The 27,410-nt window shown below is 46.5% G+C and overlaps 2 protein-coding genes across 2 annotated transcripts; both read left to right on the forward strand.

Moving 5' to 3' along the window:
- Positions 1-556: 556 nt before the first annotated feature.
- Positions 557-24,909, forward strand: LOC125758882 (hemicentin-1-like). Its single transcript, XM_049416596.1, has 21 exons — positions 557-635; positions 1,530-1,811; positions 3,056-3,205; positions 3,830-3,901; positions 3,990-4,271; positions 6,090-6,371; positions 7,027-7,125; positions 7,216-7,356; positions 7,805-8,086; positions 9,268-9,384; positions 9,996-10,277; positions 12,173-12,457; positions 13,342-13,413; positions 14,225-14,503; positions 14,607-14,723; positions 15,776-16,063; positions 17,188-17,349; positions 20,156-20,275; positions 21,109-21,390; positions 23,660-23,776; positions 24,638-24,909. Exons 1-21 carry the CDS (start codon positions 557-559, stop codon positions 24,907-24,909), a joined length of 4,062 nt encoding a protein of 1,353 aa, XP_049272553.1.
- On the forward strand, positions 24,868-27,070 carry LOC125759027 (Down syndrome cell adhesion molecule homolog). Its single transcript, XM_049417105.1, has 3 exons — positions 24,868-25,344; positions 26,003-26,284; positions 26,943-27,070. Exons 1-3 carry the CDS (start codon positions 25,275-25,277, stop codon positions 27,068-27,070), a joined length of 480 nt encoding a protein of 159 aa, XP_049273062.1. The 5' UTR covers positions 24,868-25,274.
- Positions 27,071-27,410: the final 340 nt, after the last annotated feature.

Raw genomic sequence — 27,410 nt, forward strand, 5'->3', positions numbered from 1 at the left:
TTTCTTTTAGCGCTTCACCATCATGAATGTATACAAACACGCCCAATTGGCGGTTATTCTAAATCGACAACTCGATGCAGAAACGAATTGCCCACCTTAGCCCTCGACACAAAAGTCGTAGTAACATATGAGGTGTTACGAAATCCCAAAGCATTACGCGACAAATAATCCAGTATTTTTCATCTGATAAATCAAACGGAGACACAGAAGCAGACCGTCAGTAAAGGCATGTGGCCGTAATAAGCGTGCAGCGACAGCAGAATATTTTGAGCAGGCGTCATCTTGCACAGCTTGATCTTTGCACCACTGAAACTATTCGAGATGATGTCGAACTGAAAAGACAACGCGGACGTCGCCACAGAAGCGAGAAGTCCAAGCCACTCCATGGGTGTAGTTCGCGTGGTGTCGTCAGGGTGGCGCTAGGCTCCCTACTGTTCAGCAGCGAAAGTTACAGCTCCAGGACGCAGTACCGACGCCATTGGTACAAGTTGCTTGCGGAGCGTTAGGACGCGCTGATGCATGTTCGGTGCGTCTGGAGTCTGAACACCGTCGGGCCATGGAATACGCTGTTGCAACCGTAGGACTACTACTCGTCGTCCTGATCATTCCTCAAGGATACCATTGCTCACGACAAGGTAAGCGCAAGTGGCCATGGCTCCGCTTCGGTCACAGCAGACTCGAAAAGGTAGTAGCGGCTACGCCAGTGACTCCAATCGCACGCATTTCGCACGTCGGAAATAAGCGAGAAAAACAGTCGCAGCGACGAGCTTATCGATGCACGGTACGACAAGTATTAGAGACGACGTTACAGTAAGTGAGCAAGCTGCACATTGGTAGCTGCAGTTATTTATAAAAAAATACGGCTCAGTTCAGTTTCTTACCTTAAAGAACCCCTTTTTGAGGAGGCATTACATAAGGGGAGGGGTTTTATTTATGAGTAACAATAAGCAGTGAAGACTGTTTTAATATTGAAGGTGATCAGCAACGTGGTCTTGAAAAAAAGATGATGAAGGGATGGTGACGATGTCCCGGGGTAGGCCGTTCCAGTCTGTAGCTGCTCGAAAAAAGAACGAGGCAGTGAAAGTAGTAGTACGCGATGATGGATGGGCAACCTGAAGTGGATGACTTCTGAGGTGATATATGCGCGCTGCGGCTGTTGTATAAAGTAGCTGATTTAGTGACGAATGAAAGAACTTATGATAAAGGACGAGACTTGTTACGCGGCGACGTAAAGAAAGAGGCGGCATCCCGGATTTTGCTCTCAAAGATGAAATGCTCATGTCGTATGAGTAAGCAGAGTGAATGAATCTACTAGCGCCATGATTTTGCACTGCTTCTAGTGCATTGATTAAATAATCTTGATGCGGGCTCCATATGGCAGATGCATACGGTTTCCTTCTTACCGATCTCTTTCATCAACCACAAAGCGATATCTCCTGTGTTAATGTACTACGTGTAGGTCCGCACTGACACAATATGCAGTACGGACCTACACGATACCAATGTGCGTGCCTTTGGGCATCGTGCAGTTCCACCGAAGATATCGCCCTTCTCATTTCCAAACAACGCGACCGTCGGCCAAAGGGGGACGGCGACCTGCACGGCCACGGAGGGCGATCAGCCGCTCACCTTCCGCTGGCTGAAGAACGGACGGCGCATAGACGTCGGGGACTCCTCCACAATTACTGACAACGCCGATTTCTCCGTGCTCAAGATACAGTCGCTGGACGTGAATAGCTCCGGCAACTACACTTGCGTCGTGAGCAACCTCGTCGGCTCCGCGTCCCGATCTGCCACGCTCACCGTTCACGGTACGGAACTTTCGTTATCTATACAGAATCGCGATTGGCGGGGCCTGCGCGATGAGTGGACTGCGCGCGAAAACGAATTTTCAATCCATCAGCACCTCCTCGGTGGATTCAAGAGCCAACGAGTGCGGTCGCAACATCTGGGGAGACGATACGGATTCCATGCAGGGCTTCGGGCAACCCACCACCCACGATCACCTGGACAAGACAAGGTGCGTGCCAAAAATAAATAAATAAGCAAGCAAATAAATAAATAAATAAATAAATAAATAAATAAATAAATAAATAAATAAATATTAACGGTTTTCCCTTCAGAAAATGCGCAACTGGAGCAATATCTATGAATGGACTCGGTCATTTTCCCCCGCGCCTTTGTTAGCTATCCGTTAGAATAACTTGAGCAATTTTCTTGACTAAATGATCCACCCGATGTGAAACAACGCTACCTGGACCTATTGCGTCACACACGTGACGTATCTCGCTATGTGTTCGTAATTATTGTATATTATTTTCATTGCACCTGCAAATAGGCTTTGGCTATGGGTCCAACCAGTTTTTGGTATATTTGTATGCTGCATTTCCGCAAATAAAATTTTCAATTTGTATTATGTAAATGCTTAAGTACAACTTGTTCAAAGATGGCATCTACTCAGCGCGTCCCTGAGAAGCAGTGACGTGATCTCGACATCTTTGTAGGCTTTGTTTCTTGATGTCTCTCCCTGTGCTGCGAATGCAACTATATAAAGTTTGTCAAGTGAGACACCACAAGCCCTCTGATCTAGATCTGAGCTTGCATTCCAGATATTTTCAGGATCCAGATATTTTCAGGACTATGACACTATGCGCGATGTACCCTTAAGGCTTCCTACAGCAGATTGTTACAACGACGTATGGATATGCATGGTTCTCAGAAATTTACAGTAGAGCGGCGCTCTATAAATAGGCACGAAAAACAGGTGTTTCCAGAGATGTCTAACTGTTTTAATATGAATGCCTGCGATATTCCTATATGTAAATAAATATCTATACACAGTTGTGAATTGCAGCTGAATGTACTGTTATTATCATACATACGAACCTCTCAGCAAAAATAAATCTGCACAACAAAAAAAGAAACGTCTATGTCTAAATACGCCAAATCCGCTGAACTTTAGGTTAACAATGTCGCTTCAACAAACACAAACGCCCCCAACGTTTTAAAGCGGCGGATAAATCATTTTTACTTATATGCCATCTCTGTTCTGTAGGACGTCAAAGCCAGGAGGAGCGCCTACAGTCCAGCAATGGAACGCTGATACTGACGACAACAAGCAGGAGCGACAACGGTGAATACAAGTGTGAGGCCAGCAACGGGATCGGACAGTCCCTACAAAAGACAGTCACCGTGACCGTTAAGCGTAAGCTTGGCTTCCACCAAAAGATGCGTGCCGAAAAAAAAATCTATAAAATGCGAAACAAAGTACGGACACCATCCTAAACTAGGTTGCAGGAATGTGCCATCTTCCGTCCGATGTGGCATTAAAGAAACATTCCTCGGCTAAAACTTGTGGCTGACACAACAAGATAGAAAGACGAAGAAAGAACAATGCCACAGACCAAGTGTGCTGAAACTAATCTAGCCGCTTAACTTTGGAATATGTAATCTTTCTGCTTGGGTTACAAAACTAATAAAGTAATAAAGCACTAAGGAGAGTCCGATACGCGCTAAATCCACACTGAGGCTTTCAACGCCACGGTGAAAAGAGCGAGTTTTTAATAGTGCCCGCAAGGTGAAGCAACGTTTCTTTACAAGGTGTATTTCCAGTTCACCCTGTGATGTTCAAAGCAGTCGAAGTGTGGCGCTAGGTGTCTGTATCCTGCGACCATATACAAGCGATCCGAACACCAGCGGATGGCGCTTTCATACGCGCCTCGTCCGTCCGTCCTGACAGCCAACGAGCGATTGCTTGTGCGTGGTGAATCAGTTTAATGCGCGCTAAACGCCTATGAACCTGCACGATAAGGACGCATCAAACCGCCAGCTATGCTCCTGAACAGTCTGTCCGCAGTTGTGGTCATCATACTCTCCGGATTCACGTCGGCTAAGCCTACCGGTGAGTCGAGCGAAGCTGCTTGAGGATTCCGGACATGTCTGCGCATCCAACACTTCAACGCGGTTGAACCTTGCATGTCGTTTTGCAGTGCCACCCAGGATTACGCCGTTCAGTTTCGCGACCAAACTAGTTGCCGGCCAAAGGGCAACCGTGACATGCTCCACTTACGAGGGTTCCCAGCCACTGACGTTTGTGTGGCTCAAAGACGGATCTGTCCTCTCCAAGGGCGAGAACGTAGAAAAAAGCGAAGGAGAGGCTCACTCGACGCTCAGCATAAGTCCCCTGTCGCCGCGAAACAGCGGTAACTACACGTGCGTGGCCAGCAACGCGGCAGGCTCAGACTCCGCATCCAGTTCGCTCATAGTTTACGGTGAGTTGTGCGAAGGCGAATTTGATTCCTTCGTGTCATCACTTGTCGAAATTACAGAAATTACGACCGTCGGCGGAGATCTCATGCGGATTTTTCTATTCCTCATTATTATTATTCTTTTTAATCAGCACCGCCACGGTGGACTCAAATGCCTAGAGATACAGTGGCAAGTGTCGGGGAAAGCATCAGCATGGCTTGCGCAGCATCTGGTCACCCTGCGCCAACAATCACATGGACTAAAGACGGTACGTATTTGCTCCTTCACTGTGTGCCTCATAGTGGCCAATGGCAAAGCGTGTTACGTAGGAAATTAATGAATATTTACTTGATCTTCAATATAACTTCAACAAAGGTACAGGAACAAAATGCTAGCAATGCCTAACAGGGGTCCCAGCACCCCCAATATATTACACCATATTACGTGATATAGTACATATATCGAAATAACAGCGTTTGCTTTGCGACCTCAGAAATATATACACCACAGTAATTAAGAGACCTAAGTAATCATTTCAAGGTACTGTACAGACAATATTCGTATTGAAAACTAGACTTTTTTTACGACTAAGTGCACGCAGTACGTTTTGGCGACGTTTAGGAAATCTGTCAGCGAAGCAAATTTGACAAGCTGTACTATAGTGAAACACACAGCGCGAAACAACGACGGGGACACAGATAGGAAACACACACAGCGCCTTTCTGTGTCCCCGTCGTTGTTTCGCGCTGTGTGTTTCACTATGCTACACCAACATGCCCAAATTCGCTCTAAAGCTGTACTAACTGCATGCATTCTGGCTGAAAGTCTAGCATGTTTGCATCTCTCTTCTTAATACGTAGTGTATATTAGTAAACGTACTGTTTTCACTTAGGACACCTCATGAAAGAAGACATGACGCCAGCAAGGATACTGGACAATGGCACCTTGTCTATTATGAAAACTGCGCGGGAGCACGCCGGAAAGTACCAATGCGAAGCAAGCAATGCCGTCGGAGACTCCCTGAAGGCCGAAGTCACTATCACCGTAAAACGTATGAAATACTCACAAACGCGATACCTGCGTCACTTGAACGTGCACTGAAGTTAGTAATGCGCGTATTTGTGTATGAGTGTACTTGCGGATAGAACGACTGATGTTCCATACGTGAAGTGCGCAATGTACATATCAAGCCAATCACCGGTTCCAGTGCCTACAGGCACGACACTTACGGCCTACTGGAAAAACTAGCACATGCGCAGTGAAACTTCTTCTTGGACGATTTAGTTTACACGTACAGAGTCCTCGTGGTGTCCTATACTTCCTCTGTCCGTGTTCGTTCGTGCTACAATGACTTATGTAGAAGATGCACAAATCATAAGGATAAGTTTACCGGTTATGTCCAAGCAAATATTTTCGTATAAACATTGACAACGGGTAGCGAAAACCACTCACAACAATGTTTATCCCGCCTCAAAACAGTCCCATTTTGCGCGATTACATAGGCTGCGCGTAGTCCACGCAACTCACACTGTGCGGCGCTAGGAGTCCACTGATCAGAGTGCCCGCGCTCGCACCATCAGCGCGTCCGATGCCAGCCATTGCTGCACAACTTTCCCGGCCCGACAAACCGTGTAAGCCTTGGTCGGAGGCAAGTATACATCATGCGCCGATGTTACATCGTCCAACAAACTCGGTGGATATCAGCGCTCCTCGTGTGCTCAGCCTTCGTCAACGAGCTTCAAGCAAGCTTTGGTAAGTTTTACGAAGGAAAAGCTATTCGCATACGATGTTCGAAGGAATTGAGCCTAACAACCAGGATGACGTTTCTTCGAACGTTCCAGCTCCGCCAAAGGTTCTACCCTTCGTCATACCGAAGAACCTACTGGTCGGGGAGAGCGTAAGCTTCATTTGTTCGGCTGCGTCGGGCAGCAAACCGCTGAAGTTTGTGTGGATAAAGGACGACGCTACGGTACACCGTGGAACTGCCCTAAGAATAACGGACAGTGCGGACTACTCGACGCTCACCATTGAAAGCTTGAAAACGAGCGATGCTGGAAATTACACGTGCGTTGTGAGCAACTCTGGAGGAACAGTATCGCACTCGGACGTCCTGCATGTCAAAGGTAAGCAGATCTATCGCACTCAAAGAAATAGAACAAACAATAAGCGCTGAGCGGCACGCGAAATGCAACATAAACCACTGCTTATAGTTTTCTCGATCACCTAGACGTGGCGTTGATATACGCGTGCTCAGATATGTTTCTAGCGGCAGTTTCGCGAAAGTAAAGGCGTCTCACTGCGCCTTGTATTGCATACCACCACTGTTACATGCCAGTTTTTTATTGTTGTTGTTGAGTGCACTTAAGGCTAGGAAAATCACACTGACCCGTATTCACAAAACGTTCTAGCGCTAGAACAGTTTGTAAGGGGAAATCCCAGCCAATAATGAAGCTGGACATATCATTAGCGAAAGCAGCCGGGAAATTGGAGACCGAACCCAGGAACGAAATGCTCCGTGTATTCGGCACCCTTATCGTAAGTACCTGGCAAAGGTATCATACTTGTGACATGTCTGTCGACATTATGGTTCAAGTAAACGGCCCCTCGATTTATGCCGTTACACTGTTGACTTGATACACATGCCGTAAGTAAACTGTCCTTCTGTGGTGACCTGCTCATTTCCTAGCGAAGAAAAAAAAAAAACGTTTCAAAGTTGGGAACACTACAAAGTAAATCGTAGCATTCTCAAAACTTTTTCAGCTGCCCCTTTATGGACAGTGGAGCCTGCAGACGTCACCGTTACAGCCGGGGACGCCATCACGCTAAAATGCAACGGGACCGGCTTTCCGCCGCCAAAAATTTCGTGGACGAAAGAAGGTAAGTACCTTTTTCTACAAATTACCAGCAACCCCAGCGCACTATTGCTTTAGTTAAGAGCGTCGTTACCGATTCCACACATATTCACAGGTGTACAGGCATCCGAGAATTCCGCAGACGGTGTCATCCAGATAGCATCGGCCTCCAAGAAGGACGAAGGCCACTACAAGTGCCACATCTCGAACGACATAGGGGCCGACCTCTACAAAACTGTCACGGTGACAGTGAAGTGTATGCAGAAAGACATCATTTGCTAACCACCAAACGCACACAAAGCAACGCTTCAGCGAGGGCGCAAGCGCCGATTTCGCGGTTGCTAACCCTGCAACACCAACGTAGTGATCTGACCGCTCGAAGTGTGGCGCTAGGAGTCCATAGTTTACAACATGCTACTTGCCCGAGGCTTACGTAGCTTTAGGCACGGAGTTTGCCATTGTCACTGCACTCTAGCAGAGCGCTTCTCACCGTCGAATCGGGCTGCCCCGTAGGCTCGCGTGCTTTTCGGATACTCTGCACCTGGGATCAAACGACAGAACATGCGCGCCTTCAAAGTAGCATATTTCGTGCTTTACACAGCAGCGACGAGTCTAGCCGGTAAGCATTGCCCAGTGCCCTCAACTGCTTGTTTTCGAACCACCGTGCAAGCAAAATGTCGTCACCTGGCCTCATCTTTTTCCAGTGTCGACGAAAATCTCTCCCTTCATATTCTCCAAGAATCTGTTGGTTGGAGAACGGACGAGCGTTATGTGCGCAACGACGTCTGGAGACCAGCCCTTCAGGTTTTCTTGGATGAAGGATGGAAGGCCGCTGCAGCAAAGTACGAAGATCAACGTAGCCAGCAACCCGCAGTACTCGGCGCTGACCATAGACAAGCTGGACCTCAAAGACGCGGGAAATTACACCTGTTCGGTCAGCAACGCACACGGAACGGTATCCTACACGGACACGTTAGAAGTAAGAGGTAAGAACACTGAATTATAGCTTGATTCACAATAGCAAATGCTTGAACAGGGGATTTTGCTGGAGCCAACGTTTTGCCAAGTGGACATGTCTGCATCCACGTCCATTTGTTGAAACATTGGCGTCAGCGACATCCTCTGTTTAAGAATGTCTAATCTCTTCAAGCTTTCATATCCTCCTTTGCTTCTACCCTGTTTGGATTTCGGAAATGCTATTATTTATAATTAAATGCTACTAGTTGTCATGATGGTAAAAAAGGTGACGTCGCCCCATCACACAAGGAAATCTGATCGGTTAAATCGAATAATACCACAGCAAAAACGCACGCAGATTCACACTTTCGCGGCTTTACACAACATGCACACATCATACCTAGCATTAAGTAATATAGAATGCTGAACTCGGTGCCAAAGTGGATTGTCTGTGACTGCAGGACCGCGTCAGTGTAGTCCTGCTTTTGTTCTCGTTCTTGTTTCTAGCGTAAATGATATAATGCTCGCGTTATTCTCCAAGTTAGTTATCTTTACTTATCTTAGGTAAAAGGCAGTAAAGCTCAGATGAAAGACATCAGGTCGCCGGTCAGTGCCTAGGCAACCACTTTCGGATGACACGTTAACTGCTGGCATAAACGGCATGCCCCGTTGGCCGTATATTTGTGAAGGGCAGCTCTGTTATACAGAATCGCACTATTACATTACACGAATCATAAGGGGGGAAATGTACAGGCAGCCATTACAAACCACATAACTTGAGCGTCCAGTATGAGTCTGCGCCAGTTTTAAGTTTCGCAAAGGAAACAACGGGACGGTCAGCAAGCTTGCAGAACGGACCAAATATATACGAAAGTGCAGTGGCTTTTCTTTTCATCTCGGCTTCAATAATTAGCGCTGGCAACAGCCACCGCTGCTTGTAAACATGAGGACACCATATTCATTATTAAATGCTGCTCTGTTCAGCGATTCAATTTCAACAACAGACACTCATAAAACCACCACACGTGCTAATGACAAGCTGCACTCGACTGTCGCGGAATGTGCACGTAATTCGCCGTTAATATTTTTCTTATTAGATGCTGAAACAAATATCGAATATCACATTTTGGAACTTTGTATCAAGAAGGCGATGTGCCTGCGGTATTCATTTGAATGTGTTTGTCGACGTTAAACGAATATCTCCACGCAGCTCCACCAACGTGGGTGGCGGAGCCCGTCGACGTCCACGTCAAGTCTGGTGAATCTGTTGAGATACCGTGCAAAGCGGAAGGATTTCCACCGCCCTCTACAACGTGGCTCAAGAACGGTAACTAAAACTAACCAAATTGCCCCACTGACTATATATGGTACAACGGCGTACTGAAGGACAACTTCCTCTTACAGGCAAAGCTACTTCGAAGCTTCCGAGTGACACATTCAAAATCGCCACGGTTTCCAAGGGCGACGAAGGATCCTACACATGCAGGCTTGATAACAACGTGGGCCGTCCTCTGGAAAAAACTGTGCAACTCCTCGTCAAACGTACGAGAACGAATGCAGTTTCATCGTTCACAAACTTAACCTAGTTTCGGTTTCTCACTCGAACGCAACGTACCTCAAAAACAACCGGAGAGGTGGCGCTAGGGGTCCCACATTTTACAGCACCGTCACAACAGCCTCGCGTAACCGAGTCGGCCATTGAGCTCAGACAGTGGCACAGCGATAGCGAAGCCTCTCAAGCTTGTCCGCATCATAGGACCAGGAATGAACGATGACCTCGCTAACGAATTTCGCTTGCGTCACAAGCTTCGTACTTAGTTTCCAGCCATGGACAGTACACAGCTCTGGTGAGTATCACGAAACCTTTGTCGACAAATTTACATTCCGTCGACGCCAAGCGCCCGCGCATCTAAGGCCCTATGTTGCTCTTCTCCGCAGCACCTCCAAAGATTCTTCCCTTTGCGTTTCCACGCACGCTGACCGTCGGAGAAACGACCACTCTGACGTGCACAACTACGGCCGGTGATGAGCCTTTCAAGTACCTGTGGCTCAAAGATGGCTCGGTTGTGCATCCGGGAGTTAACGTCAAGATTGTGACATCGCCCGAGTTTTCGGTGTTCAAGATCGACAAGCTGACTCTAGAGAATGCCGGGAATTACACCTGCGTCGTCAGCAATGCCGGAGGAACAGTGTCCCATGCGAGCACCTTGGAGATTAGAGGTACTGTCCAATTTTGAATGTTTTTCAACGTTTCTTTATTTCCCGCACAAGACCAATCCTAACTCATGCATTTTAAGAGCAGCACGCTTTTCTAGGATATTCAATCTCCCCATGTCACTTCAACCATATTTAACGCTTAGCTAATAATGAGAATTTTCTGTCCTGCCGTAAAATAGTAATACAAGTTTTCGATGAACCAGAGAAAGGTCCAAGGAAATGTCATGCTCTCGAACGCTGTGTGTCTCAAGTACACTGGAAGATCTAATCGTTCATAAACAACTCTGCGGGAAGTAGGACACTAAACGAAGCAATTAATTAAAATATACAAATAATCCAAGAGACTGTACAACACAAACATTAATTCGGAAACTATCATAACAACGCAATAAAAAAAATTATCTTGCCGATGACGTTGCTCACAAATTATCAAGCACTCCGTTTGTAGTAACAATTGAATAATATGCGAAGGTGACATGGTATTGGAGTGGCTAATGGGACAACAAGTGTGTTCAGTTCAAACATGTGATATTCCTTACAGCACAAAACTATCACATATCCACAGTACTTGGATATGTGATGTAATTAATGCACATAAAATTGCTGTGAAAGTAGGAAAATAAGAGAGAGGAAAGGCAGGCATGTTAATCAGTTTAGAATAACCGGTGTGCTACCCTGCGCAGGGGAAAGGGATGGGGGAGACTGGAAGTCAGAAGATTAAAGAAAGTGAGAGAGAGAGAGAGGGAGAGCAGACACACACGCACAATGTCACAGTCCGTCGGCCTTGTGCGGTATACGGCATCATTATCAGTCTACAGCCGCTCGTGGAAGTCTGTTGTCCTTAAAAAGTAGCATTAATACTATGACGGGTAGACGCCATCCCAAGCTTACCTTTTCATTGTTTCCTACGAGACCAGACTTGCGGATAGCCAGAGAAAAACTGAAGTCATTGATCAGACCAGGGATTACCGGGAGAGTGGAGCACCAAATAGAATATAATATAAGTCGACGAAGAAAACAGAAGCTGTAGCTCTACCTATACAATGTTACCTTGTCACTGATGTACGATTTTTTTTCTTGTTTTTACGTGCGAAGCTCCACCGTTCTGGAAAAGAGAGCCTTATGACACAACCGTCAAAGCTGGTCAGCAAGTCAGTATTATGTGCGAAGGAACTGGTCATCCGTCTCCGACGGTTACGTGGAGCGTAAAAGGTAAACACCAGTTCTTGCAACGACAACATTTATCTCTATTCCAACTGACTGACAAACGTTTAAACGCAAACTATGTTATTTCAGGAGGTGTAAGAGCTCTGGACACATCCGCGGGCAACTTGACCATACCGTCATGCCGCCAAGGAGCACCAAGGCTCATACAGTGTGCGAGATTTCGAACGGGATCGGAGAACCTCTTCGGAAGACCGTGGCACTTTTCGTGAAAAGTAACCAGCTTCGCACATCTTACATCTACACACCATTCATTTCCGCGCACTTTAGTTCGGATCTCTCGCAAACAACCGAGTCATCGGAGTAGTGCGACATTCTTCCGTTATGTGGCGCCAGGGGTCCCTTGTCAGAGAAGTCCCCCGTACACAGCGAGCGTAATGCTGACGCCATAGCACTAATGTCCGCCGAAGCCAGACGACGGAAGCACACGCCAAGTGACTGTGGTCTGTGCGGTACCCTTCAAAGAGCGTGTGTTTTTTACCCCCGATGCATCAACTCGCGGTCGTTGCGAAGACAGCGTTACTGTGGACCTTGCTGCTTTTCAGCACGCTCTGGGAACATCTGCAAGCGGCAGGTGAGCGTCCTCTCTTTCATTTCCTTATGACTTCCTTATACTGTAGAAGCTGCACTATTTCTTGAATGCATCATAATGCGATATTCCGCACACCACGCAGTGCCCCCGTCCATACCACCTTTTCAATTCCCGAAGAACCTCGAAGTGCAGCAACGCATAAGCGTTATATGCACTATATCGGTCGGAGAAAAGCCGCTGCAATTCGCCTGGCTCAAGGACGGCTCCGCACTGGCCAGCGGCTCGAGGAACGTCCGCATCGTAGATAATGCCGAGTCTTCTACGCTGCACATCGACGTGCTTACGCTCGAAAGTGCCGGAAATTACACCTGCTCGGTGACCAACAAGGCTGGATACACATCTTACACGGCTCCACTGGCAGTTCACGGTAATAAGCCCATTTTTATGACCGAATTGTAATGTGCTTCTTTAGTGCTCTCATTTAGAAAGTTTTACGATGTCGTCCAGTAGGTCGAATCGCGGTGCCTGTAGAGCTGATGGCTAATGGAATTGCTATTGAATGGTTATTGAATGCTATTGATTGGATGCTATTGAATGACTATTGAATGGCTATAGGAAAATATTGGAATTGCTTATACTTTTCTGAGAAAGAGTTAGTACAAATGTCCCGATCGTAGCACCCTTATTGCAAAGCATCAAACGGTATGCATTTGGAAGTGTTGTTATTCATGTTCATAATTCCGACATTGAACTAAGGGAGGATAGCGGTGCTTCTGAATGCTCCTATAAAATCTGTGCTCCCCTGAGCACGCTGTTTGTCAGTTTAAACCTTCACAATAAGTCATTAAAGCATGCACTTCTGTGCCAGTCTACGAAGTCAAACTGTTGCGAAATGCGTTTGTGAAGCACACAGACCGAAAATAGCGCTGGTTATAAATATTTCCATCTATGTGAAATTACATATGCGCAGCTGCATTTGTCTGAGTGGGTTGTTGTTTTAGTAAGATAGTCCAAATTCATGCAAGCTGCCAGCAGAGGCGCGCAAGGGTGTACCAAGCCGTATATGTCGTGATGAAATCAGGTTTGCAAGATTATACAACTATGCAGCTCCACCAAGATGGCTGACGGAGCCGCAAGATGTCGTGGCCACTGCCGAAACTAATGTCACGATCCTGTGCTCCGCGGACGGCTTTCCTGTGCCGACAGTGACATGGCACAGGCAAGGTAATAGAGGCTGTTAAAAAAATTCGTAATAAATTGTTGTTGTTTATGCTGGTCACCTTCAGTCACAAAAGCGGTGTTTCTGTTCAGGTGATGAAACGCCAGTCACGGGGGCCCAGAAGGATGGCCACGGAGCGTCCAGTATCCTTATCCGCAATGTCGGCAAGCATCACCAAGGACGCTACACTTGCCGCGTTTCGAACGGAGTCGGACGAGACCTCTCGAAAACAATCGCAGTCAAAATCAAACGTACGTGATCGTCGAATACGAATTCCCTGTCGTTTGAGTCGCAGCGGCATAACGGTAGACCGCCGCAGAGAAGCGGTTTCGTTTTCGGCAGGATATTCACCATGTAGTACGCGCTGGCACCGAAACGTGGCGCGATGTGCCCGTCCGTCGACAGCTTTATTGTAAGCGCAGAGAACAAGGTACGACACGCACGCCATTCCTCTCGTATACGCGCCAAGCCTCACATCGGCCGAGGCGACAGGGGCTTGCCCGTCTGTGGTCACTGTCCACCAGATGCTGAGTGTAAATGCACTGCTAATCACTGGCTGTGAAGAGCGATGGCACTGGATGTACGGCTCGTGATGATTGCGTGCGCGCTTTGGTCGGATGTGGAGCATCAAACATGAAAGGTAAGATCTCACCCAATCTGTGTCCTTAAGATAATGGAAGCCTCTCGTACGCTTACCAAAGTGCTTACTGCTACCTCGATAATTTGTTCTAACCTGGTAATAGATTTCGATGTTAGATTATCACGTTAGCTACTGCTTAAGTGTCCCCTGTAATATGCACGTTATATGAGTCTACAATGGACACCGCTTGCATTTTGCCCGTTACGGGTAGCTGCGAGAATCTGTGTCTGTCCCTACGTGAGAAAGTATTCAGAGTGTGCCGGCTGAAGTCGTTTAATGCCTTACTTAAGCATATGCACGTCTTCTAATGTTCGATCACTTATTTTCCGGAACAGCGCCCAAGATTCAACCTTTCTCGTTCCCTGCGACGCTGAACGTGGGGGAAAGGAGCGGGACGCTATGCATCGTCACGGCGGGAGACAAGCCACTCACGTTCTCGTGGTTCAAAGACGAGTCTACGCTGACCACTAACGATAACGTCAAGGTGACGAGCAACGCGGAGTTCTCGAACCTCAATTTCGGATCTCTGGAAGCGACACACATCGGAAACTATACTTGCTCCGTCAGAAACAGCGTAGGATCAGCATCGTTTACTGCTTTCCTCGCAGTGCACGGTAAGTTACTGTTCTTTTTTCTTAACAAGCGAGAATTACACAAGCAGTACAAATTAAAGGCACTGTGAGGGCAACTATTATTTGCAATGTTTTTTTTTTTCAGCGCCGCCGTCGTGGACGGAAGCTCCGGGTGACAAAGAACTCACTGCAGGAGAAACCGGTAGCCTTACGTGTAAAGCGAAGGGATTTCCAAGCCCGACCATACGCTGGTTCAAAACAGGTAACTGAATGTTCATTTGTTTTTCGTGTGCTGGCATAAAACTTACAAATATACAACTACTAGACAAAGGAGGATATGTGTGGAATTATTGTTTGCAGACACAGAGTACAATAAGGGCACGGCAGCGAGCTAGAGCTGACTTCCTAGGAGCCCATAAGAGACACTTGAAATTGTACTAAAACAACTTTCGCAAAGTCATGTAAAAGAACTCTTCACAACACCAAGGCCTTGAACTGCAGCCGTTATAATACAGCGGAAAATGTGACGAACAGCCAGCCGCCAAATATAACTGCTTTACATTCTTGCATACATCATTCAATATAAAGTTGTTTTTTGCAGATTGTGCCGCATGTGACGTTTTCTAAAAGACAGAACCTGTAACTCATTGTTCTCATCATCTTTAGGAGCAGATGAAGTTGCTGATGTTCAATTGGAACACGAGAACGGCACATTCAGGATTGCTGCCGCCAAGAAGGAACACCAGGGGACCTACAAATGTGTCGCCGACAACGGCATAGGAACTCCGTTATCAAGAACAGTGCGTCTGGAAGTTAAATGTAGGTAAAGTAAGGGATAAGCTTTGCAAATAGTGATTATAGAAACGAGAAAGACAACTCACGATTTGAATCGAGCTCACTCTCTACGCGACAGTGGCCGTAGTTCTCGGCATTTGCGATGAGTGGCGCTAGGCACCCACGACAGAGGCACGTCAGTACACATAACCGACCGTATACATGCCGCCCTGTCGCGACGCCATAGCCTCCTTGCCACCATAGCCGACGCACAGCACAACTCCGAGCCGCATTGCAACGAGAGAAAGAAGCCGAGACCTATGCTCCACAAATGATGCCACGGTTCTGCGAACATCACGGCCTACCTGCTTTAGTGGTCTTCGCCACCATGGTTTTGTATAACAGCGCAGCAGGTAAGCTGTTTTCCGTACAAGTAACACCAACATCAATGTTCTATTAGAGAGGCGGTAGGCGGCAATCACAGACCATCAATGCTAACGGTGTGCTTTCTCTTTCGTAACGTCGGCGTCTTGCTTGCAGAGAAGCCGAAGCTCCAGCCTCTGGTGTTCACACGCAGCCGAATTCGCACCGGCGAGAGTGCCAGTGCGTTGTGCGCTTTGGTGGCCAGCGACCACGACGTGAAGTTCAGGTGGTTCAAGGAAAACGTCGAGATAGGTGGTGCCGTGCCTAATGTGAAAGTGAAGAACGACAAAAAGGTGTCTGTGCTTACCGTCGAGCCCGCCACCCTCCAAAGCGCCGGCAACTACACCTGCACGGCGGAGAACAATTACGGCCACGATGCCAACTCTGCCACGTTAGTCGTCGAAGGTGAGTCATGTCTCCTGCTGGAGCTTTTGAAGGCGTCGCATGTCATCCGCAGATGCGTGACATCTTTAGAGACACCAAGACACTCACAAAGAAGCCGTATCGCGTTCTCTCGCAGAAGAATGATGTTAGCTGTGTAAACGTATTTATCCCATGAATAGCTAACATATAACAAAATGTGAATGTTAGCTGAGCAACGAAAAGATTGACCAGTGACCATCAAACACTAAGTGTAACGCCCTCAATCAAGAGACTTGTAGCTACCTTGAGAGCTTAAAAATGTGAACCAAGAGCATCCGAACCTCTAATTCAGGAGACTGGTGTGCCTATTCCCACATAAACAGATAAACATTATAGACGATCGAATAATGCAACAAGGGTCTTAAGCCAGGAATCACAATTCCTTGTTATTTAAGTGCTGCTACGTATTGAATGTGCTGCGTTAAAAAAGAACACAATAAATTAGTTCGTAGATAGAAGGTAGCAAATAGAAAAATGCAAGTACACTTTGGGAACCTTGAAAATCATATACCGTAAGAAGCTCAAAAAAAAAAGGGACAGATTGGAAAAATGAGTACACGCACCACAAAGGGCTGCTTTGGGGGGTTTGTTAGAGTGGCAGCAGCCAAGAGTACTATAATCCAAACACGTGAAACAAAAGAGCATCGTTACAAGGACTTGGCACATCCATGTAAAGCTAAGCAGGAGGAATGGTTAACAAAAGGTATTTCTTCATTTGTTACGCCGTTCTACCGTCAGAAGTTACGTCGAACTAACTAACACTGAGCCACACAATACGTAAATCACGTAATCCAGAGACACTTTCATATAAAGAAATACTGCAGTGCCATGACTAAATGTGGACGGCTTGTGTGGTATCGCCACAATTCTTGCACCAATTCGCGACAATGAATCGCTCATCTTGTTTTTCCTTGCAGCCGTTCCGCAATGGACAGTAGAACCGAAAGACGTGTCAGTCACTGCTGGACAAGCGCTTCGAATAGAATGCTCAGCGTCTGGGTTTCCGGTACCTAATGTATCCTGGCGAAGAATAGGTAAAGCATTGCCATAGGCGACAATTTCCTGGTGCGCTGCTGTGTAAACTAAAGCAATTTTCTCCGCCACAGAACCCGGAAAGGATGCCAGCAAGACATCAATAGCCACTGCAAGCGGCTCGACAGCGTTGATTGTGCCAAAAACTGCTAAGGACGTCGAAGGGAAATACGTCTGCGAGGCGGACAACAGCATTGGCACGGCCCTGAAGAAAATAGTGTTCGTTAAAGTCAAGTGTAAGAGTCCCAAAATATTTCATGTGCTCCGTGTGGTAGACGCACTATGACATTGAAGTCATTTTCAACGACGGCTTTAAATCATGGAGGCCGAGTTCCAGCAATTCGGAAAGTGTGAGTTCGACATATGTGGAGGAAAGAGAAAATGGTGGCTCACGGAGCATATGTTTAGACAATACAGCCGTGGCGCCTTCTATGTGACCATCGTGCTAGGCCGTTCACCACCGCAACCCAATACCACCCTCCACGTATCGAATGGAATGACTCCTTCCAACTGCAATGACCATAAGAAAACTTCTTACGGTTTTAAATGCGCACCACAATTTTACTCGGGCGTGTGGGTTTCAAAATAATCCCTCGCGTTTCGTTACAAATCCTAGTTCACCTGATCGACAAAACGCGGCGCCAGTTGTCTGCGAAAGCGTCGCAACCATAAAGCGATCGCAGCGTCACCATCGGCCATGTAACATCTCTCGCAGAGACTGAGCATGAAGTAGCTGCGGTGTCAGGGGATGACGAGTCATGAAAACTGGGCGTTCGTTTCGCGCACGACGCTCTTGGTTTGAACGTTTGCGAGTTTGTACCGAGACGAAATACTAGCCGTAGCAGCCCACACACAACCATGGAAGCGGGATACACCTTCCTTTTCTTCGGTGGCGTCCTACTGCGTCTAAACCTCGTCGCAAGTATAGGTGAGTACTGGTGCCTCCTTGTGTTCACATCAATGCATGGTGTTGAGCGCTGGCCAAAATATAAATGACCTATTGTATTTTGCCAATCAGTTCATGAGTAATTGCACTATCTGGTTATAGATCAAAAGCAAGCGCACCACCAGCGAATAAATGAAATGAACATTCGCTTCGCTTTCTCTTTCTATCGACAGATGCCCCGAAGATACAGCCCTTCTCTTTCAATACCAAAGTGCGCATAGGTGATCGAGCAACAGCTACCTGCACGATAGTGACGAATGCAGCGCCCGTCATATTCACGTGGTCTAAAGACGGCGCTCGCCTACAAGAAACGAACGGCCTGTCGATACAGGAGACGAAGCTCGTTTCTCTCCTCGTCATACAACGCACGGAAACGTCCAGTCGCGGGAATTACACCTGCCGAGCTTCCAACGTGATGGGGGCCGACGAGCACACGGCGGAATTAATTGTTGAAGGTAAGCGATCGAAACTCCTCTTTCGCAGCGTACATTCATGTACAGGGTCGTCCACATCTAAGGTGAACAAATCATTAGTATTTGAGACCTCATAAAAGATGATGTTCAATACATAATTAGGAAAATTATTATTGTATTTATCGATACCATGATGTTAGACGTCACATAACGGACATTTCCCTCGTGAAGTAGAATAAACGTTCTAGTTTTACCGGCTTGGATACTAATGAGGTGCTACCTTAGATGTGGTCGACCAAGTACATGGCGGAAGTTGTGAGCGCATTCAGTGTATTCATAACAGGAAGCACCATTCGTGCACATTATATTATAATCGGCATCCCTTGAACGTATGCTTGAAGTCCCAGTGCTTTTGAAGCTACCCAAACACAGGGCTTTATATCAAGTAAAAATTACCGTAAGGGAGAGCAATATGCAGACATTCTTAAAACAAGGTAGAGACAGCACTTGGGCCATATAGACTTGTTTGCTGCGCATGGCCATTTTGGTAATGCTGCAAGTCGCAGAGTATAAATTGACATCGCTCTATGTGTTTGTGCAGAGCATAATGCTCCTTTCTCTCAACATATAAGTTTAATCTTCAAAACTTATCAAGCGCCACAAAAGACGAGACGTAACAAACAACAGGAAATTTCGCGTCTTTTGTAAAGCGCAATTATGTTTTGATGATGAAAGCATACCTACTAGTCCAGCTGACCATTTTACTTCATTACAATGTCAAAACTTTTTTCTTATATTACGCAATAGAATCTGAGAAGTATGTTCACAAACAATAATTCCACTGCACTCAAGCACAACTGCCACCTCGCGAGCGACGGCCAAATTCGTTGTCTATCGTTTCGCATAACTTCTGTGTCAAAAGGAAGACAGACCTCTGCGCACAACGATAATCATTCATACCAGCAATGATGTGGTGGTTATAGATCGCCGTAATTCCCTCTACCACCTCCCCCAGATGATTTCCATGAGTGGCGCCTTAAAGGGACACTAAAGAGCAAAACGATTTTTTCATATTAGTAAAGTACTCTTTCCCGACACCAAAATCACGACGCTCACTGCGAGAAGATGCTTAGTAAGCGAGTAAACGCGCAAAAACAAAATGTGAGTGGCGACGCCACCTTGAAGTTTCCGCACCATTCGACGTGACGTCACATGTTTTGACGGCGCCTACATGGACTACGTAGTTCCTAATCGGTAAAAATGAAGTACATTGTCCTCTTAGAGGGTCATAGACTTAACATATTAAGTTTGGGGTAATTCTGTTGAGCCAATGGCACCAAATACAATAAATACACGTAGAAATCCGTGACGTCACGCAGGAAGATTTCGGCGCGAAATTTAAAAATGGAACTTTGAACAAGATTTTCTCCTCTATTGTTAAACCTGTGATGGCGAAATTAACAACATAAGAGTTTAACATAAGAGTTCTCAGAGCACAATTTATCGATCTAGGACGATTCATTGTTCCTCTGTAGTGTCCCTTTAATGGAGAATCCGGCGCACGCCTATGCGCTTCATTACGTATAAACGAACAATGACAGCTACCTTCGTCCTTCACATATGCGCTCACCAATACCTGGAGTCATGGTTAGCACTGATGAGCCATTTTATTACTCGCCACAGCTCCACCTGTGTGGATAAGTGAGCCTCGAGACGTGTCCGCCGTAAGTGGATCGAACGTCACCGTACAGTGCATGGCAAGCGGATCGCCGCCTCCGAAGATGACGTGGACCAGAAGCAAAGGTATGCGCATTCAATATCGATGAAACTGTAGCGTGTAAGCAAGATGCCACATCTTATTTTCGCTAACACCACCTTTACAGATGGCGGTTCGACAACTGTGCCAACGGAAAGCGGTCGACTCTTCATCCACAACGTCCGCCTATCCGAAGCTGGCATTTATTCTTGCAGAGCTGAGAACGGCGTCGGTTCAGCGATAGAGAAGTCGATCAGAGTCACGATAAGCGGTATACTGTCTCTTTCTTATGTTATCGAAAAGCACACGATCACTGATCACCGTCACTCTCTAAGTACAAAGCATATATCGTTACGACACTTTCAGAGACGCCAGGGACGTTCATAACTGGCGCCAACCACACTTCCTTTTTAACAAGCGCAAAGTGGCGTCATCTATGCGTCAAAGCACGTAACTGGATGTACCATCCCCACCCGTTGAAAGGACACAGATTTTTGCGGTGTAGTCCGCTGTGCTACCGACATGTGGCGCAGCTTCCCCGTACAATACATACAGTCTAGCGCCATCCCAGCCCCCCCCCCAGAAGCGAAGCTACGCTTCATCCGCCATTCGGCCAGTTAAGTCAAAGTCTATGGAGAGCCAGGGCTCTAGCACGGAGCGAACCTCTCGGAACACCTCACTGTAGACAATGAACCGTTCCAGAGGGACCGCACGACACAGGTGTCCAGCAACAAGCGCGCAGTGGTTAATCTTCACGGCCTTCTTGTTAACATCAGCGGCAGCAGGTAAGCGCTCTACTGTCACTTCATCAACAGTCAATGTCTACAGCGGAGTTTTGGTGGTCTCGATATCGTACAAGCTGTTCTATTTTTTTTTGTAGAGCCGCCAAAGGTGAATCCTTTCTTGTTCACCAAGACACTATCCGAAGGACAGAGCACAGCGGTAACATGCACCGTCACACAGGGCTCCAAACCAGTGCAGCTTCAGTGGCTCAAAGATGGGCACGAGGTCGTCGGTAGCGGTGCTGTGAAGCTCATCAAGCACGAAACGATAGTAGTGCTCTCCATCGAGCCCGTCAAAGTTGCGGATTCCGGAAACTACACCTGTGTGGCTCGGAACGAGTACGGATACGATCGCTACACCTCAGCGCTGCAAGTGAATGGTAAGGATAATGTTTTCTCTTTTTTTTTTCTTACGAAGGCAGTGGGCCGGCTTGAGTAAGGGAGTCAGCAAATGCTGTCAAATTAAGCAAGACAGAACAATTTACGAAATGATGCCGTACTCATCCGAGACGAGAATATATTCTCGTCTCGGGTGAGTACTGCATCTTCTCATCTTGTCATAACTTCAAGTGCAGTGAGAATGATATATCCTTCTCACTGCACTTGAAGTTATCGCACAAACGGAGATATTATGGGCTTGCACAAATGCTGTGGCCATTTACGTTGTATTACAGTCAAGCACGTTTTCCCAACGTAGTTATACAGAAGGGGTCATAGATAGTTTAAGGAAATAGAAAAATGTTCTGACTTAAAATTTAAAGCAGCAATTAAAAAAACATCAAAACATAAGCCATAGCACGATTTTGATTTTTTGAACTGAATTGATTTTATTCAAGTCCAAAATGTTACACTTCGGAAAGAGAGGACTAATGGAATTCACGCCTGACGAGGTCCTCCCACCTCAAACAACAACAGTTTGCACACAAGCACTGACAACAACGGAAGCGACTGAAAACTGACATAAAAGAAGTAATAGTTCACGTACCACTTCGAATACATATAGAAAGATATAGAAAGATAAAATAACATTTTACAGGTAAATATAAAAGCAAACGTATCATTGTTGAGGACAGAAATCATTGAACACAAATAGCAGGCAATATGCACAGAAAAAAAAAAACTATGAAAGAAGTAGTTGACTTATTTGGTGCTTTATTATTTTTCCTGATTTGTGATTTCTTATTATTTCCTCTATACCTTTGTTGTTGTTCAAGAGTGTTGTAGTCTGGTGCAACGTTTGTGAACCATAGTTCGTCCTGATCCTGTTATTCCTGTAGCTAACACGGCGAAATCTAGATGGCGGACATTTTTGAGGGTCGTGTAAAGTGAGTGAAAAGGCAGTGTCGTTCTCAAATAAGTGATGTGTCTCAAGAGCTAACCACAAGATTTTCAAGTTGTGTATGTTTAGTAAACCCCGTTTGCTCCAGTGTTCGTTTGTACTGTCTCGATAATTCATATTACTGATGGCACGAATGGCTTTTTTTGTAAAAGAAATAGTGATTGCAAATTAAATTGCGTAGTGCTTCCCCAGACCAATAGGCAGTAATGAAGGTATGACTGCACAAGAGCGTAGCAGATTTGTTTCTTAAACGACAATGGCAATAAATTTCTCATTTTGTAGATTATTCCAACCAAACTGGAATTTGCATCATGACAGCTCACCACTGCTTCTATTCCATCTGATAGTTTTTTAATGTTATAATTCACAGCGTGATCGCAGCCGTATTTTCGGGGCACTAATAATTGCGTGAAGCGTTATGTTAACTAACATTTACGTGATAAGATGTCGCTTCACAAAATTTGGTCTGTGCGCCTATCTCCCCGTAACTAAGTCTAGATGCCTGAGTGACGCGCATGAGAGACAAAAGAATATTTTTTGGCAAGTCCAACGTACTGTATACCTTCGGCGCTATCAAATAATTATTGATGAACATTTATCAGTATCTACCAAAATTCTGGTTCATAATACTGTAAGTGTGCAACGTGCAATCGTCGGTAGGAGAAAAAGGAATCGGTACAACCGGAAATTAAATGTGAAAGCACGAAATCGGACTTCAATATTCGAAGAAGACGATTGTGCGCGGTTCCGTACCAATGGCTTCCTTTAAAAGGTCCAGGCGAGACTCATCTCCGCGCTTCCGTGCTCCTAAATACTTCTCAACCTGTCTGTATGTGAAGCTGGACTACATCGCACGCAAATGTCCATATGTGCATATGTGCAGAAAAGACGAGATCTATTAGTCCACCTTTGACTGATGTACTTGCGACTGGTGCATTCGCATCTGGACAGTATACCTTCGCTATTTTCAGCAGATTTCGATACTGCATAGTTCTATGTTGTTCTCCTAGCGAGTTCGTCCCCGTATTTGAAGTCCTTGCTGCGCAATAACTGATATACATATATGCAGCTGTACGTGGCTAGATAGTTCGGAATTAAACTTGGTCACCAAAATACGACAATAAGTGCCCACCGCCATCTAACGATTCTGCACTTTCCTACCACTGATTAAAAAAAAAAGAAAAGAAGAAAGAAAGGTCTAATGCAGCGCATAATGTTTCGCACAATAACATCTGGTCGCGTGTGTTGCAGACGGTGAAAAGAACAATTAAGGGCGTGCTAAATGTACGTTTTTCCTGTCCTTCCAAAAGCGCCACCTAAATGGGAAGTGGAACCTCAAGATGTGGTCCTCAAGCGAGGGGAGACCGTGGAACTTCAGTGTAAAGCCGTGGGATACCCGCTACCTGACGTCAGGTGGCTCAAAGAAGGTACGTACGCAGCAGGTTTAACGAATCCTTGTTTAGTGTTTTTCGCTGTCCAACTTCACTACATAAACAAGTGCTTAAAGTGATCACTGAATGAGAAACATGCTCCTGGCACCACTTAGTTCCGTCTAAAACGGCCATCCGAAAGACATCAATGTCGCGTGTGAAATCACAACATTGCACAGATTTTGTGTCAACGTTGAGTCTACACTACACCGCATCCCTTATTCAAAATATTGCGTCCTTGTTTAGCTTTCATAGAAACTTTCGATATAACAACGCAAGCTTAGTTACGACACAAATGTACATCGTTCTCAAACTTTCGCGAAATGTCACCACAGCAGGAGCAAGGAACTGGGTTCACCTAATTCATAGAGTGGCAGTATGTGGTTAACTGACACAGTAACCATTACACCACGTAAGGACCGTCCATCTCGCGGACGCGCGCTACTGCAGATGCATTCCAGCTCGAATTTCTTATCTCTGCTACAACCATAGGTCGGCAAAAAATGTGCAGCCCACTCAGGCTCACTCATGACATATGTTTTGCCCTGAGGGCTCACTCGGACTCAGGCTCACCAAAATTTTCCTCAACGGGACTCACTCGGACTCACTCAGACTCAGACTCGTGGCTCCATCTGAGCCTTAGCGAGTCTGAGTGAGTCGACTCATGAGTGAGTTCGCCGACCTATGAATACAACTTTGCTGTGTTTACGAACAGGTCAGTCTGTCTGAAGAGGTTCCAGTAATTCAAGCGTAACGGCGCTAATAGGTCCGGTCGTAATATTTTAAATTAACAGGTGCGGTAAGCACAACGTGTTAACAACCTCACTTGTCTTCTCTGCAATTTCCAAATGCTGACAGGTACCGAGTTGAAGAGGCTTTCAGAAGACAGGGCCCAAGTCCTGCAGAACGGAACGCTGGTCATCCGGAACGCCACGAGCGAAGATAGCGGCAAATACTCTTGCCTGGCATCCAACGGAATCGGCGCTGCCTTGACGAAAACGTTGTCCGTGCTCGTGAAGAGTAAGCCGGCATTCGGATCTTACAACAGCCACTACACGTCACCAAATACGTCAGTTATAGCGTCAGCGTGCTCTGAAAGTCTTTCTCAAGCTTCAGAGATCCAATTTTAGCACATTTTCGCGGCACCCACCTGCAAACACTTGTTACAGATTGTCGGCGAACTTAGGCCTGCTTCCGCGACGCGGCGCCACGGTCCTGTGTCGTGTACAATTGCTATGGGACCGGCACCACGAAAACGCTTCCCAGGGTTCTCGCGTAACGCCGAGATATGCGCGCATGGCGAACGGGTGGCGACACGGGAGGAGTAGAGAAGGCCCTTCCTTCTTGCGTCGTGTAGGGCTTTTGTTTTTGCGCCCTGCTTGCGATGCCGCTACTCGCGCAAGCATGGAAACCGGGTCTGCCCGTGACGGACTGCACGGTTTCGCGATGATCCCGGTTACACAGAACGCGTGAGCACGTCCCGTTGACCGCAAGGATGTTCCTGCAACTGCGCCTGCTAGGCCTCTGGACCATTCTGGCGTGGACGACCGCCGCCAGAAGGCAAGGTACGTATGCACAGATTTCAATACGCTTTTCGCAGCTCGCCAAGTTGGATGTTTCAGCTACTTCCACCAACATATCTGACTTAAATTGAGTGATTAAAGAAGAGAACACTGACATCTTGCATAGGCGTACAGCAATCGTCACCGACTCTGACGCTAGCAACGATCAAGCCGCCCGTGTGAAAAATGCCGTGTCAGAAAAGTTAACAAAAATTTTGTCCCATCTTCACCTTGAGCATGTGCTTAGATCTACCTCTAAAACGTACTAATCTCATGGTAATAAAACAGATTAATCGTGAATGTTCTTTTGAAGCAAAGGTGTTGAAACTGAAAGATTCGTTGGTTACTCATGTCATGCGGGCTGTTGGTTCAATACTAGCTGATGTGGAAGGCATGAAAAAAACGAAACTGCCCCCGCGCACGGTATGATTCGGCGTTATAATTCAGGCTACGAGAAAACGCCTCGGCGAGCTCGGAGATACTGTATTAAACATATATGAATGACGTTCATGCTAACATGGTGTCAGCAAGTGTCGATACTCATAAAATTACACTTTACAACATTGAAAGATAGGGAATCATGCAAGTCTGCAAATAAAGACAGGGTGCATGAGGGGGCAAACTACTTGGAGACCTGTACTAAGTTGATGTCTCATTACAGACGCGCCCAAGATCCAGCCATTCCAGTTGCCCGCCCGCGTGAAAGCTGGCGACAAAGTGATCGCAACGTGCAATCTTGCGTCGGGAACACCGCCTGTCACGTTTTCGTGGCACAAGGACGGCAGTGACGTCACAAGCTTTTCTAAGGACATCAGCTACGGCAGCAACATTGTGTCCGTCCTGGCTATTTCGTCGGTGTCGCTGGACTCGCAGGGTAACTACACTTGCACGGCATCGAACACCTATGGCAGCGACTCGCACACAGTCCAGCTCAAGGTCGACAGTAAGTGCGCAGCATTCCTCATTCCGCTTTTTCGTATCGCTTAGCTCAAGTAATAATACTGAAGGATCGCTAGTAGGTTTGTGTATATAATATTGAATTACTCAGGTACGTCATCGGCTCAAACCAAAGCTGCGGAACTAAGAAGTTGAACACTTGCAGAAGATATTAACGCCCACATTAAAGACTTCAATCTTGTCTGAAAGGCTGAGAGAAAAAAAAAAAAACATGGGATTGAGGTGCAATACGGATATTGTCAAACGTACGTCGCTGACTACTTACGAAAAATGAGAGAGAGGTAAATAATGCACGTGACCATGCATGGTAAAGAGCAGTGTAAACCACCACATTAAGCCTCGACTACTCCGTTTTGGCCACCACAGCACAGTACAAAGCCTTTCTCGAACTATATATGTTCTGATCTAACTAGCTAGCTGTGGAGAGTTTAAGGCTTATATCCCCTCGGCTACTCCGTTTCTGTAAGTTCTGCGGCGAAAAAAAAAATAGTTAGCCACGAACGAGAATGTACAAGTAAACGAAACATGTAGCAAAGTGAAAACAAACTAAATAACATGGGAATGGACAGTTCGCTTGCATATTTGCATGCGCATATACCCTGAATAAAACTCTTAGAGCACCTTTTGTACAACTTTGTTTATAGTGCCACCAGTCTGGATTGTCGAACCCACTGATGCGTTCGGAACGGTCGGGGGCATGTTGAACCTAACATGCGCGGCATCTGGATCGCCGGAGCCGACAATCACATGGAAGAAATTGTCCGGTGAGTAATGACCGAGTCTTATACAGTCCCCAGTGAAAAATTCATCGCGCGCAAGCCATGACAACTATAGAAATGCCCCGCCAATCATTGCCGTGCTGACTCCTGTGATAAATTTCTCCCTGTTTCTCTTCGCAGATAAAAACTCCCCCGAGACGTCGAATAACCGAGTCGTATCCCTCTTTCCACTCACGGAGGCTCACCGGGGCAAATACACGTGCGATGCCAGTAACGACATCGGCGGGCGACTTACCAAAACGATTTCCGTATTCGTCAGAGGTAAGCGTTGACTCGGAGTGAACGAATAACCCGCTTCTTTTTTTACAAAAAAGCGACCATGCAGCGGAGGGA

The sequence above is a fragment of the Rhipicephalus sanguineus genome, chromosome 6, assembly GCF_013339695.2.
Source record: "Rhipicephalus sanguineus isolate Rsan-2018 chromosome 6, BIME_Rsan_1.4, whole genome shotgun sequence".
Classification (NCBI taxonomy): domain Eukaryota; kingdom Metazoa; phylum Arthropoda; class Arachnida; order Ixodida; family Ixodidae; genus Rhipicephalus; species Rhipicephalus sanguineus.